The sequence below is a fragment of the Myotis yumanensis genome, unplaced genomic scaffold, assembly GCF_028538775.1.
Source record: "Myotis yumanensis isolate MYYU_CA2020_CCGP unplaced genomic scaffold, mMyoYum1.0.hap1 SCAF_3, whole genome shotgun sequence".
Taxonomy (NCBI): domain Eukaryota; kingdom Metazoa; phylum Chordata; class Mammalia; order Chiroptera; family Vespertilionidae; genus Myotis; species Myotis yumanensis.
In genome coordinates, this window is record NW_027223754.1 from 103554473 (window position 1) to 103567554 (window position 13082).

Consider the following 13082-nt stretch of genomic DNA (forward strand, 5'->3'; position numbering starts at 1 on the left):
CAACAATAAAATAAATTAGGATACTTAGAAATAAACTTAACCAAGGAGGTAAAAGACCTGTACTCTGAAAACTATAAGATGTTGAAAAAAAAAGGGATAGAGGAAGATATAAATAAGTGGAAGAATATACCATGTTCATTGATTGGTAGAATCAACATAATTAAAATGTCCATTTGACCAAAAGCAATCTACAGATTCAATGCAATCCATATTAAAATACCCATGCTTATTTCACAGATCTAGAACAAACACTCCAAAAATTTATATAGAACAAGAAAAGGACCCCAAATAGCCACAGCAATCTTGAAAAAGAAGAATAAAGTTGGAGGGATCACAATGCCAGATATCAAGTTATACTTCAAAGCGATTGTAATCAAAACAACTGGGTACTGGCAAAAGAACAGGTATATAGATCAATGGGGCAGAACACAGAACCCAGAAATCAACCCAAGCCACTATGCTCAATTAGTATTTGACAAAGGAGGCAAGAAAATACCGTGAAGCAGAAACAATCTTTTCAATAAATAGCTTTGGGACAATTGGACAGGTACATGCAAAAAAAATGAAATTAGACCACCAACTTACAGCATACACAAGAATAAACTCAAAAAATGGATAAAATACTTATAAGTTATGAAACCATAAAAATCTTAGAAGAAAACATAGGCAGCAAAACCTCAGTCATCTCTTGTAGCAATATGTTTACTGATACATCTCCTAGGATAATGTAAACTGAGAAAATAAATGGGACAACATTAAAATAAATAACTGCACAACAATATATCAATAGACCCCACGACATGGGAAATATTTGCCAATTATACATTCTACTAGTGGCCCGGTGCAAGAAATTTATGCACATTAGAAGGGAATTAATTAGAGGAAATATTTTAATAATGTCATTTGCCCTTATAATAGAAGTGTCAGAGATGAAAGAAAATTAGTAAAATGTATATGAAATTCTTCCTCTGTGAGAGTCTGGGGCTCACCACGGGACCCAGAGTCAAGTCCCTGCCCAACCGTGCATGCCTCAAAATCATACGAGACCCAGACCTGGCTGGCCCCACTCCCATTGGGCAAGATCCAGACCCATCAAGCCCCGCCGGGCACGGGGCACAGCCTCAGGTCCCCTGTCAAGCCCATCTGGGACGGGGGTGCAGCCTCAGGTCCCCCGGCCTGGCGATGGGGCAGGGGGTGCAGTGTGAGGTCCCCTGGCCCAGGGTCAGGGAAAGCAGTCTGAGGTCCCCAGGCCCAGCACCCAGGTAGGGGTGTGCCTTGAGGTCCCCCGTCAAGCCTTGCTGGGCAGGGAACTTGGCCTGAGGTCCCCCAGCCCGGGCCGGGGCAGGTGGTGCTCCTTGAGGTCCCCATCAATCCCTGCCAGGTGGGGAGCATGGCCTGAGGTGCCCCGTCAAGCCCCACCAGCTGGGGGGCACAGCCTCAGGTCCCCTGGCCCAGTGCTGGGGTGGGGGGCACAGCCTGAGGTCCCCCATCAAGCTCTGCTGGGGTGGGCGGCGTGGCCTGAGGTCCCCTGTCAAGCCCCACCAGGCAGGGGGGGAGGGCAGCCTCAGGTCTCTGCTGATTGCTCGTTAAGGCCCATTATAGGAACTCAGCCTCCAATGTGGGCGCAGCCATCTTGTGTTATGGAATCCCTGCCTCCACCGTGGGCACAGCCATCTTGATCATTATGGTGTGAAGGTCAATTTGCATATCCCCTCTTTATTAGATAAGATAAGGGGTTAATCTCTAAAATATATAGGGGACTTATAAAGTTAACAAAAGGATGACAAACAATTCAATTTTAAAAAAAAATGGGCAAAGGACTTAAATATACACTTCTCCAAAGTGAACATTCAGAAAGCCAAGAGACATAAAAAAATGATCAAAGTCACTAATCATCTGAAAGATGCAAATCAAAATGACAATGAGATATCAGCACACACCCGTCAAAATGGCTATCATCAACAAACCAACAAATGACAAGTATTGGCGAGGATGCCGAGAAAAGGAAACCCTACTACACTGCTGGTGGGAATGCAGACTGGTGCAGCCACTGTGGAAAATAGTGTGGAGTTTCCTCAAAAACTTAAAAATGGAACTCCCATTTGACCCAATGATCCCACTTCTAGGAGTATCTTCTAAGAAACCAGAAATACTCATCAGAAAGAATATATGCACCCCTATGTTCATAGCAGCGCAATTTTTAGTAGTAAGATTTGGAAACAGCCTAAGTGCCCTCAGCAGATGAGTAGATAAAATAAAATAAAAAAAACACACAAACAACTATGTTACATATACACAGTGGAATGCTACACAGCAATAATAAAGAAAGAACTCTTACCATTTGCAGCAGCATAGATGGGCCTGGAAGGTATTATGCTAAGAGAAATAAGCCAGTCAGAGAAAGATAGATATCACATGATCTCACTCATACGTGGAATCTAATGAACCAAATAAACTGATGAACAAAAAGAGAGCCAAAGACATAGAAACATTGAACAGACTGTTGAACCTCAGAGGGGAGGTAGGGGAGGGTGGGTGGGAACAAATCAACCAATGAACTTGTATGCATAACCCACGAACACAGACAATAAGGTGGTGTGGTCCTGGGCGGGGGGCAGGGGAGTTACAGGAGTGGTCTGTAAAAGGTTAATGGCAGCAAAAAGGGGACCTATGTAATACTTTCAACAATAAAAAATTTTTTTAAGGGCAGACCTTGTGAATTCACTAACTTTAGATTTTTTTTTTTAACCCACTAATCCTATATAAGAGTTTGTTTAAAATGAAATGTCAGGGAGCAGGTTTTTTCCCAAGGGATCATCACTGTTGCTCACTCCACATTGCTGGAAATATGAAATAAACACACATCAATGATTCAATCTTGTCTTTGCTTAATGGCTCAGTAGTGACAGGCAGTGATGGACTTAATTTTTTGGTCCAGTTTAAGTTGGGGGTGATGGTGAAAAAGGTGAAGGGATTAAGAAAAAAACAACATCAAAGACACAGACAATATTATGATGATTACCAGAGGAAAAAGGAGGATGGAGGGAGGTAGAAGAGGTTAAAGGGAAGATAAATGATTATAAAAGTCATGGAGCCATGAACACACAATACAATGTACAGATGATGTATTATAGAATTGTATACCTGAAATCTATGTAATTTTATTAAACAATGTAACTCCAATAAATTCAATAAAATTTTAAAAAATAAATAAAGATAGCTCTTGAAGTTGTCAAGAATAAGTGGAATCTACATGGGCATTCACCCACAACCAAACTGGAATAACAACTAAAATGTGGAAAAATCATCCTGAATAAACAACTGAAGACTAGCAGAGAACCCTTATAACCAAGAACATGAAGAGAAGGCCATATCAAGACTTGTCGAAAGTGTAGAGGCATGAGAGGGATGAGTAGGCCCTCATGGGCAGCAGCTGAAGTTCTGGAGGGATATCTTAGCTGCTGGGGGTTTCCTTGAGAAGTCTTGGGTCTAACCCCCAAGCTGGGATCCCCCTCCAGAGTAACAGAACTGGGAAAATGGCCCACAAAACATCTGGCTGTAAAAAGCACTGGGGGTTTTGTCAGGCAGAGAGAGATGGCTAGAAACACAGATAATCACTTAAAGGGCCAACACACTAAATTTCATTTGCAGCCACTCACCTTGGGCTCCAACAGAGGGATAAGAAACTGGACTAGAGCTGCATGAGGAGAATATGGGGCTGATGGCTCAGGAGAGAGAGCTGGGAGGACAGTTGCCAGGATCCCTGTGCTGAGTCATTTCCCCATGCTGCAGAAGCCATCTTTCTCAGGCAGAGCTTTCCCATCAATGCAGCTTTAGCCTAGGGGGAAGCAATAGCCCCACCCATTGGAAATCCTCTTGCCCCAGCCTGTGGAGTTTTCACCTTGCTGAGGTATGCAGCCTGAGGTCCATTAAGTGACTAAGACTAACAGTCAGCCTGTAGGCCCTAGGCCAGCTGTGGGCAAACTACGGCCTGTTTGAAATGAATAAAACTAAAAAAAAAAAAGACCGTACCCTTTTATGTAATGATGTTTACTTTGAATTTATATTAGTTCACACAAACACTCCATCCATGCTTTTGTTCCGGCCCTCCGGTCCAGTTTAAGAACCCATTGTGGCCCTCGAGTCAAAAAGTTTGCCCACCCCTGCCCTAGGCAGATCTCAGGATGCTTTAAGTATTTGCCTAACCTGCTTCTGGGACTGGGGCTAGGAAAAGCAGACCTTTGTGTGCATTTTGGTCCTTTCCGCATGCACCCAGCCCCAGCAGAGGGAGCCACAATTTGAGGATTGCCGATAGCTCCAAACAGGGTACTCTGGGCCAGTCAAAAACAGCACCTGATATTGACCTGTGCCAGAGACCCTCCAAAGGGACCCAAAACCAATAAGCCCAGTGGTCAACTTTAGACAAGAACAGAAGAGGATCCAATAATCTTCACAAGCAGTATATCAAAAGGAAGATATTGGCAGGCTATAAAACCTACTGAGGTGAATTCCACTTTGTGTAGTAGGCATCTGTATAGCAGCCTGCACACTTTGTTGGAGTTGAGCCTTACTGTCAGCCTGACAGTCAAGCCCACACATGAGTGGGCCAATAAAGACTCAATTACAACAGGAGGGTCCACACAATGTGCACAATGGGCATTATTAGAGCACCCAGATCTGGTGATCAGGATGACTGTAGCACTGGGCCCCACAGATCACCTACTACATGAGGCTACCCTACCAAGACTGGGAGTCAGAGAAGATGTACCTAATACATAGAAGCAAACTCAAACAAGGCAACAAAAAACGGGGAGGCAAAGAAACAAGCTCCAAATAAAAGAACAAGAGAATTGTCCAGGAGAAGAGCTAAATGAAGTGGATATAATCAGAATAATGATTATAAGGATGCTCACCAGCATGAAAAAAAAGATATAGAAACTATGAAAAACCAGTTGGAAATAAAGAATGACATAGTGGAAATAAAGAAAACAATGGAAGAAATAAACAACAGACTAGAGGAAGATGAGGATTAGATCAGCTAATTAGAAGACGGAAACAAAAATCACTTAATCAGACAGTGGGGAACAAAACAGGAAGACAGTTTTAAAAAGCTGTGGGACAACATGAATGCGTAATAATATCTGCATCATAGGAGTACCCAAAGGAGAATAAACTGAGAAAGCAAAGGAGAACCTGTTTGAAGAAATAATGACAGAAAACATCCCTAACCTGGTGTAGGAAAAAGTCTCACAAGTTCATGAAGCACAGAGTCCCAAACAAGATGAACCCAAAGAGGACCATGCACAGACACATCACAATTAAAATGTTGAAAATTAAAGCCAAAGAGATAATCTTAAAGGCAGCAAGGGAAAAGCAATGTGTTACCTATAAAGGAGCTCCAATTTGGCTGTCAGCTGATTTCTCAACAAAAACTCTCCAGCCCAGAAGGGATAGGTATTAAGTATACAATGAAATGAAAGCAAGCATCTAAATCCAAGACTACTCTATTAAGCAATGCTATCATTCAAAATAGTTGGAAAAATAGTTTCCCAGACAAAAATAAAAGGCTAAAGGAGTTTATTACCACCAAACCAGCATTGCAAGAAATGTTAAAGGAATTGCTGTAATAATAAGAGAGAGAGAGAGAGAGAGAGAGAGAGAGAGAGAAACACAGGCATAGAGAATTAAAATGGCAATAAATAAGTACCTATCAATAATAACTTTAAATGTAAATGGATTAAATGCTCCAATCAAAAGACGGAAGAGGAACATAAATCCCCATAAATACAGAAGGACTGGAGTGAGGGAGAGAATTTGAGTGAGTGAAGGAGTGAGAGTGTGTGGACATACACGGGTGTGTGGTTGTGTGTGGCATGGGGGAGGGGCAGTCCAATCATGGGGAGTCTTGGGGACAGGCGGTTTTGGCTCTCCTAGCCAAAGAGGTTCTGCTACACCCATAGGCACTTCCCAGATGTGACTCTGGTTCACCGACCATGCCATTTTGAAAAGTTTACAAGGTCCTTGGGAGGAGGAGGTGAGGAGCAGAAGCAGCTAAGTGCCGAGCCCCTTTACCACCCACACTAGCCACAGCTGGGGCCAGAAACCATGGGCACCGGCCTCCCCCTCCCCCCGGACCTCATATATTTGTGTGCACCAAGGACACAACCCAGACTCCGCACACATCCCCTGAAGACAATGCCTGGTTTGCGCACCTTTGTTAATAGCAGCGGCAGCAACAGCAAGACCCTGTTCGCACCTGCCATAGACAAAGCCCTGCCAACACCTAAGTGAAGAGAAGTGAGACCCCACGTGCCTGCAGCTGAGAGCTGTGGGACTCCACACTATCACCACCTCCACAGCCCCTCCCAGGGCATAGCTTCAGCTTAGAGAGTGGGCCACCTTGAAGGCTTGACAAGGTCCTCCTTGGGAAGAGGCTGTGGGGAGCAGCTGTGGCTAGGTGGCTTGGGCCTGAACTTACGTGCACCCACAGAGGTCACAACCCAAAACAATATGCCTGCAACAAACTAGAAACCTCTGTATGCCTGGCATGTATCCAACCTGCACCATGTGCTTGATAGGACCCAGCCTGGACATTGTGCCACCTCTGGGTGACCAACACTGACATGGAAGGGCTCTTGCCCTGCCTTATATTTACCAACTGCCACCACTACTGTGCTGCCACTGCCACCCTAGAGCTCAGCTGCTCAGCTCCACCACCAGGAATTGGGGGCAGGAACTACACTGAAAGCCAGGACGTTGATGTAGCCTTCCCTGACATGGACCTATTGAACTGAGGACATAAGGAGACTGAAGAGGCTGCAGATCTATAGGTGAGACAGGAGGACCTGGGACTGAGAAAAGAGGCCTGAGAGCACTGGCTGTGGAGACTTGGGAGTGGGTGCAGCAGTGGAAGCCTGGGGCTGAAGTCCCTGGATAGAGCAGTGCTAGCACCCTGTCATCCTGCAGCCTCGGAAGCTCCTCTGACCAGTGAGAAAGGTCACACAGTGGATCTCAGGGCCAGCATACACTGGAGGGGTCTGAAGGATACATTTAACATTGAATCTGGGGAGGCCTCTATTTCTTGGAAGAAGTCATGATGGTGAAGAGAAAGGGGGCTAGACAGTAGGTCTAGGAAGGAGGTCATTCCTGCCCACCTGGAGTGCAGGGGAGGTACCCGCTTTCCCACCAGCAAAAAGTTGCTTCTGACCCAACCTGCAGTGACCTGAGGCAAGGGGGAACAGCCCGTGGCAGGAAATATGTGCCCCTGTAGGTGACAGAGAGGAGGTGCCAGCAAACCTGAAAGAGCTGAGGCACTAGAACAAGCATGTCAAACTCGTGGCCCGCAGGCCAAATGCGGCCCACAACGAATATTTTTATAGCCCAGCCAATATAATGGTTTGTAAGAAACATTTTAATAAAAATTTCCCAACTTAATTTTTACAATATCCTGTTATACATAATTATTATAATTATACATAATTATCTTTTCCTTTTTTTTCTTTTTTTTCTTTCTTGTTTTTGTTTTTGTTGTTGTTGTTGTTATATGAATTAACCCATTTATTATAGGCTCGCAATGTTTCAAACTGTGGAGCTTCTACTGGTCTTTCAATTCCTTCAGTCTTCTGATGGCTGACTTTACTGTGACGGCAGAAGTGGTGTTGTAGGTCCAGGCACCACCAGCGACGGTTTTCATGCAGGAACCACAGTGCCAGATCCCCACGGCTCGCCTCTTCATCTTGGTTTTGCCACAGAAGGAGCAGGTGTACTTGGCGTGCTGGCTGATTTCAATTTTCTTCACCATTTTCCTGAGGGAGGCGCCATAACCGGTTCGGTATTTACCGATGATTCCGACCTTCTTGGTGCGTTTAGCCATGTCCTGCGAACTAGGTCGGACACCAAGAGGAAGCAGTGCAGTGCGCAGGCGCGATTTTAGGCAGACAAATGGAAGTGGTGCGTGTGAGGCCCAGCTAGGACCTGAGCTCTATATCCTTTTTTTTTTTTTTTACAAATGTAAAAACTTTATTGGTACACACATTTCTTAAATTTTAATACACAATCTGATCATTATACATAATGAGCTACAATGTTCTTCAATGACTGATTACTATAATTGTATTGCATTCATTTCCCTTATGTGCCTTATGTGCAGGCGCACCATTTCTCTCCACTAATACTAGCAGCGAATATTTTAGCAGCAAATTGCCACATCAGTAATCTTGTACTGACTTGGTTGGTGTGCACAACAGGAAATATTTCACTTTTGGAAAACAAGAAAAATAGGTTTATTTGAGTTACGCTTATTAATTTGTGCAGTTATTCAATGTCTGGTAAGTTAATGTTCAAAAAAATATTAATTTTTCTTAAAATATTCTATTATTTTATGTTAACAATTATTTATTTCAGCCCTTTGTATTCAGCATGTTTCTATCAAAATAAACCTACATTTCTATGAAAATTGAAGCTTTTGTTTTTTTGCAGCCCACATAAACATAAACTTGTTTATTTGGCCTGTGTTAGCATTTGAGTTTGACATACTTGCATTAAAAGAAGAGAAAGGGCCCGCCCCGCCTCCCTTAAAGGCTACTGGCACCTCCCTCAACATGAGTCTTCTCAAACCATCCTGGCCAAGAAGAGGATACCCTCGCAGAGCCCAGCTCCATGGGGGATGGGAGTCCAGCTCAGAACAGGGATAATCAAGGTGACAGACTCAAGGCGGATCTAGTCTTTGGCCTAAGGAGTCCCTGCTCATGGGATTACCAGAGGCTTCAACCTCTTGGACCTCAATCAGGTTGCCCAGGGCCAGAAAGAACAGTGACTCACATTGACCTGCACCAGAGAAGCTTCCAGGGGGCCCAGGATAGATACACTAAGGGGTCAGCTACAACATCAGAGCAAAATCCAGTGAGCTCCACAAATAGTGGACCCAAAGGTTTTTTAGTGTAAGAGTGTGAGTGGTTTTGTTTATTGGGCTATGATATGTGTGACTGGATTTTTTTTGGGGGGGGCAGGTTGGTTTGTTTCCCCCCAGCCCTTTTTTTCTTTCTTCCTTTTTCTTGTATATCTCTACTTCCTTTGTTCCCTTTGATTGTATTCTACTTTGTCTATTCTTATTGTAATTACTAATTTTTCTTTTGATTTTATCTTATTCTCCTTTCTTTTAGCTTTATTTTTTATCTCTATATCTTAAGTCCATTATCAATACATTTTAAATTCATTATTATTTCACTTATTTTCTGTTTCCTTTTCTTTTTTCCTCCTATACTATTTCTTTTAGCTTCCTCCTTGCTTCCATATAGCCATTTTTTTTATCTTCTTCTTTCTCCCTTTTTCTTTATATCTTCTCTAAGAATTTGGTTGCATGCCTTTTAGTATAGTATTATTTTTTTCTTTGCTTGCTTTCTCTTCCCTTTCCTTCTTAGTCTTTCCTACTATTGTTGCATTGAGTAGCTTGATTATTGTGGTGTTATTTTTGGTTTGGTCCTGTTGTGTCTTGTTCTATTCTGTCAGTGCCTGTATAACAACTTGCACACAATTGGGGTTGAACCTCATTGGCAGCAAGTCAGAGGGGAGATCCCTCTCACAAATGGGACATGAACAATAAAGTCCAAATTACAACAGGAGATACCAAATAAGGCACACAAGGTGCATTCCTAGAGCACCCAGCTCAGGTGAACAAAGAGACTGCACCACTGGAACCCTCAAGATTCTTTCTACATATGGCCATCCCACAAAGACTGGGAGGCAAAACAGTTCTACCTAATACATAGAAGCAAATACAGAGAGACAGATACAATAGGGAGACAAAAAAAACAACCCAAAAATGAGAGAAAAGAAGGAATCTACAGAAAAAGAATGAAATGAAATGGGGCAAGCAACCTATGAGACAGGGTTCAAAGCAATGGTTATAAAGATGTTTAAAGAAATTACAACATTAAAAAAGAAGTAGAGGCCATGAACAAGAACCAGAAAGAAATGAAGAATGATATACCTGATACCAATAATACCCTGGAACAAATTAAAAGTAGACTAGAAGAAGCAGAAGACAGAGTCAGAAATTTGGAGGACTACATAAAAATAAATACCCAATTAGAGCAGCAAATAGAAAAAAAAAGAATTAAAAAGCAAGAAGATAGCATAAAGGAGCTCAGGGAAAACATGAAACATAACATCTACATTATAGGAATGCCAGAAGGGGACGAGAGTAACCTGTTTAAAGAAATAATGACAGAAAATTTCCCCAACCAAGTGAAGGAAAATGTCACACAAGTTCAGGAGGCACAGAAAGTTCCAATAAAGACAACCCCAAAAAAACCCACACCTAGACACATCATAATCAAAATGGCAAATGTTAAAAACAAAGAAATAATATTAAAGGTAGCAAGAGAGTGACAGAAAATTGCCTACAAAGAAGTTCACATTAGAATGTCAGATGAATTCTCAATGGAAACACTTCAGGACAGAAGGGAGTGGTATGATGTATTCAAAATAATGAAAAGCAAGGGCCCACATCTAAGACTACTGTATCCAGCAAGGCTATCATTTAAAATCAATCCTATATAATAAAGAGGTAATATGCAAATTAACCCTCACACCCTCACAAAATGGCTGCCTATGACCAGGCCAGCAGGGAGATTAGTGAGGGATGACCAAACAACTGAACAAGCAGGCTGCATGGGGCAACCAGGCCAGTGGTGGGGGGGGCAGTTAGGGGCAACTAAGCTGGCAAGCAGAGGCAGTGAGGGGCAATTTGGCCAGTGGGGGCAGGCAGTTAGGGGTGACCAGGTAGGCAGGCAGGTGAGTGATTAGGAGCCGGTGATCCAGGATTTTGAGAGGAATGTCCGACTGCCGGTTTAGGCCTGATCTTGGGGATCGGCAGTCGGGCATCCCCCAAGGGGTCCTGGATTGGAGAGGGTGCAAGCTGGGCTGAGGGCCCCAACCCTGTGCATAAATTTTGTGCACCTGGCCTCTAGTGTTGAAATAAAGTTTTCCAGACCAAAAAAAAAACAACGCAAAAAGGTTAAAGGAGTACATTACTACCAAACCAGCAATGCAAGAAATGTTAATGGGACTGCTTTAAGAAAAAGAAGAAAAGAATAGAAAGAAGATCATAGGCATAAAGAAAATAACAATGGCTATAAATACATACCTATCAATTATAGCCTTAAATGTAAATGGATTAAATGCGTCAGTCAAAAGACATAGGGTGACTGAATGGATAAGAAAACATGGCGCATATATATGCTGTGTACAAGAGACCCCCTTCTTAACAAAAGATACACACAGACTGAGAATGAAGGGATGAAAAAATATATTCCATGCAAATGGAAAGGAAAAAGAAGCTGGAGTAACAATACTCATATCAAACAAAATAGACTTCAAAACAAAGGCCATAACCAGAGACATAGAAGGCCACTACATAATACTAAAGGGAATTATTCAACAAAAAGAATAAGCCTTGTAAATATATATACACCCAAAATAGGAGCACCCAAGTTCATAAAAAGATTCTTGATGGACTTTAAAGGTGAGATTAGCAACATTACAGTCATATTAGAGGACTACAACACCCTACTGATACCACTGGATATATATCTTCCAGGAAAAAAAAAATCAACAAGGAAATAGAGGCCTTAAATAACACACTAGATCAGATGGACCTAACTGATATTTATGGAACATTTCATCCCAAATGAACAGAATATACATCCTTTTAAAGTGCACATTGAACGTTCTCAAAGATAGAACACATGTTCGGATACAAAACAAGCCTGTACAAATTAAATGTGATTGATATAATACCAAGCATCTTCTCAAATCACAATAGCATGAAGTTAGAAATCAACTACAATAAAAACACACACAAAAAAACCTCAAAAGCACTCAAATACATGGAGGCTAAATAGGATGCTATTAAACAATGAAACAATGAATGGGTTACCAGTGAGATAGAGCAAGAAATAAAAACTTTCCAGAAACAAATGAAAATAAACACACAAGCATGCAAAAACTATGGCACATGGTGAAAGCAGCTCTGGGAGGGAATTTCATAGCACTATAAGCCTACCTCAAGAAACAAGAAAAAGCACTAATAAACTACCTAACCCTACAACTAAGTGAATTAGAAGGAGAGCCCAAGTAAGTAGAAGGAAGGAAATAAAGATCAGAGTGGAAATAAATGACACAGACAATAAAAAAAAGAACAAAAAAATGCCCTAACCAGTTTGGCTCATTGGATAGAGCGTCAGCCTGCAGACTGAAAGGTCCCAGGTTCGATTCCGGTGAAGGGCATGTACCTTGGTTGTGGGCACATCCCCAGTAGAGGGTGTGCAGGAGGCAGCTGATCGATGTTTCTCTCTCATTGATGTTTCTAACTCTCTATCCCTCTCCCTTCCTCTCTGTGAAAAATCAATAAAATATATTTTAAAAAAACAAAACAAAAGGAACAATGAATCCAAGAGCTGGTTCTTTGAAAAGATAAACAAGGTTGATGAACCTCTAGCTAGACTCATCAAGAAACAAAGAGAGAGGACCAAAATAAATAAAATAAATAAAATGAAAGTGAGAATATAGTAGTCACCACAGAAATACAAAGGATCTTAAGCAAATAGTATGAACATTTATATGCCAACAAACAGTACAATCTGGGTGAAATGGACAAATTTCTAGAAATATACAATCTTCCAACACTCAATCAAGATGAATCAGAAAACCTGAATAGGCCAATAACAAGTGAGGAAATAAAAGCAGTAATAAAAAATATCCCAACAACAAAAGACCTGGATCAGATGAATTTAGAGAATTTTACCAAACATTCAAAGAAGAATTAACATCTATCCTCATCAAACTGTCCAAAACAATTCAAGAGGAAGGAACACTTCCAGGTTCTTTTTATGAAGCCAGAATTATCCTAATTCCAAAACCAGATACAGTACAAAGAAAGAGAATTATAGGCCAATATCCCTGATGAACACAGACGCTAAAATCCTCAACAAAATAACTACCAAAATGTATCCAGCAATGTATTAAAAAGATAATACAACATGATCAAATGGAATTTATTCTGGGAATGCAAGGCTGGTACA

The 13082-nt window shown here is 41.9% G+C and overlaps 2 protein-coding genes across 3 annotated transcripts in view; both read right to left on the bottom strand.

Moving 5' to 3' along the window:
• TRPC4 (transient receptor potential cation channel subfamily C member 4) overlaps positions 1 to 13082 on the bottom strand; it is a 362390-nt gene that overhangs the window by 73330 nt on the left and 275978 nt on the right. The window lies entirely within an intron of this gene.
• Positions 7540 to 7888, bottom strand: LOC139006699 (large ribosomal subunit protein eL43-like). Its single transcript, XM_070409234.1, has one exon. It carries the CDS (start codon positions 7871 to 7873, stop codon positions 7595 to 7597), a length of 279 nt encoding a protein of 92 aa, XP_070265335.1. The 5' UTR covers positions 7874 to 7888; the 3' UTR covers positions 7540 to 7594.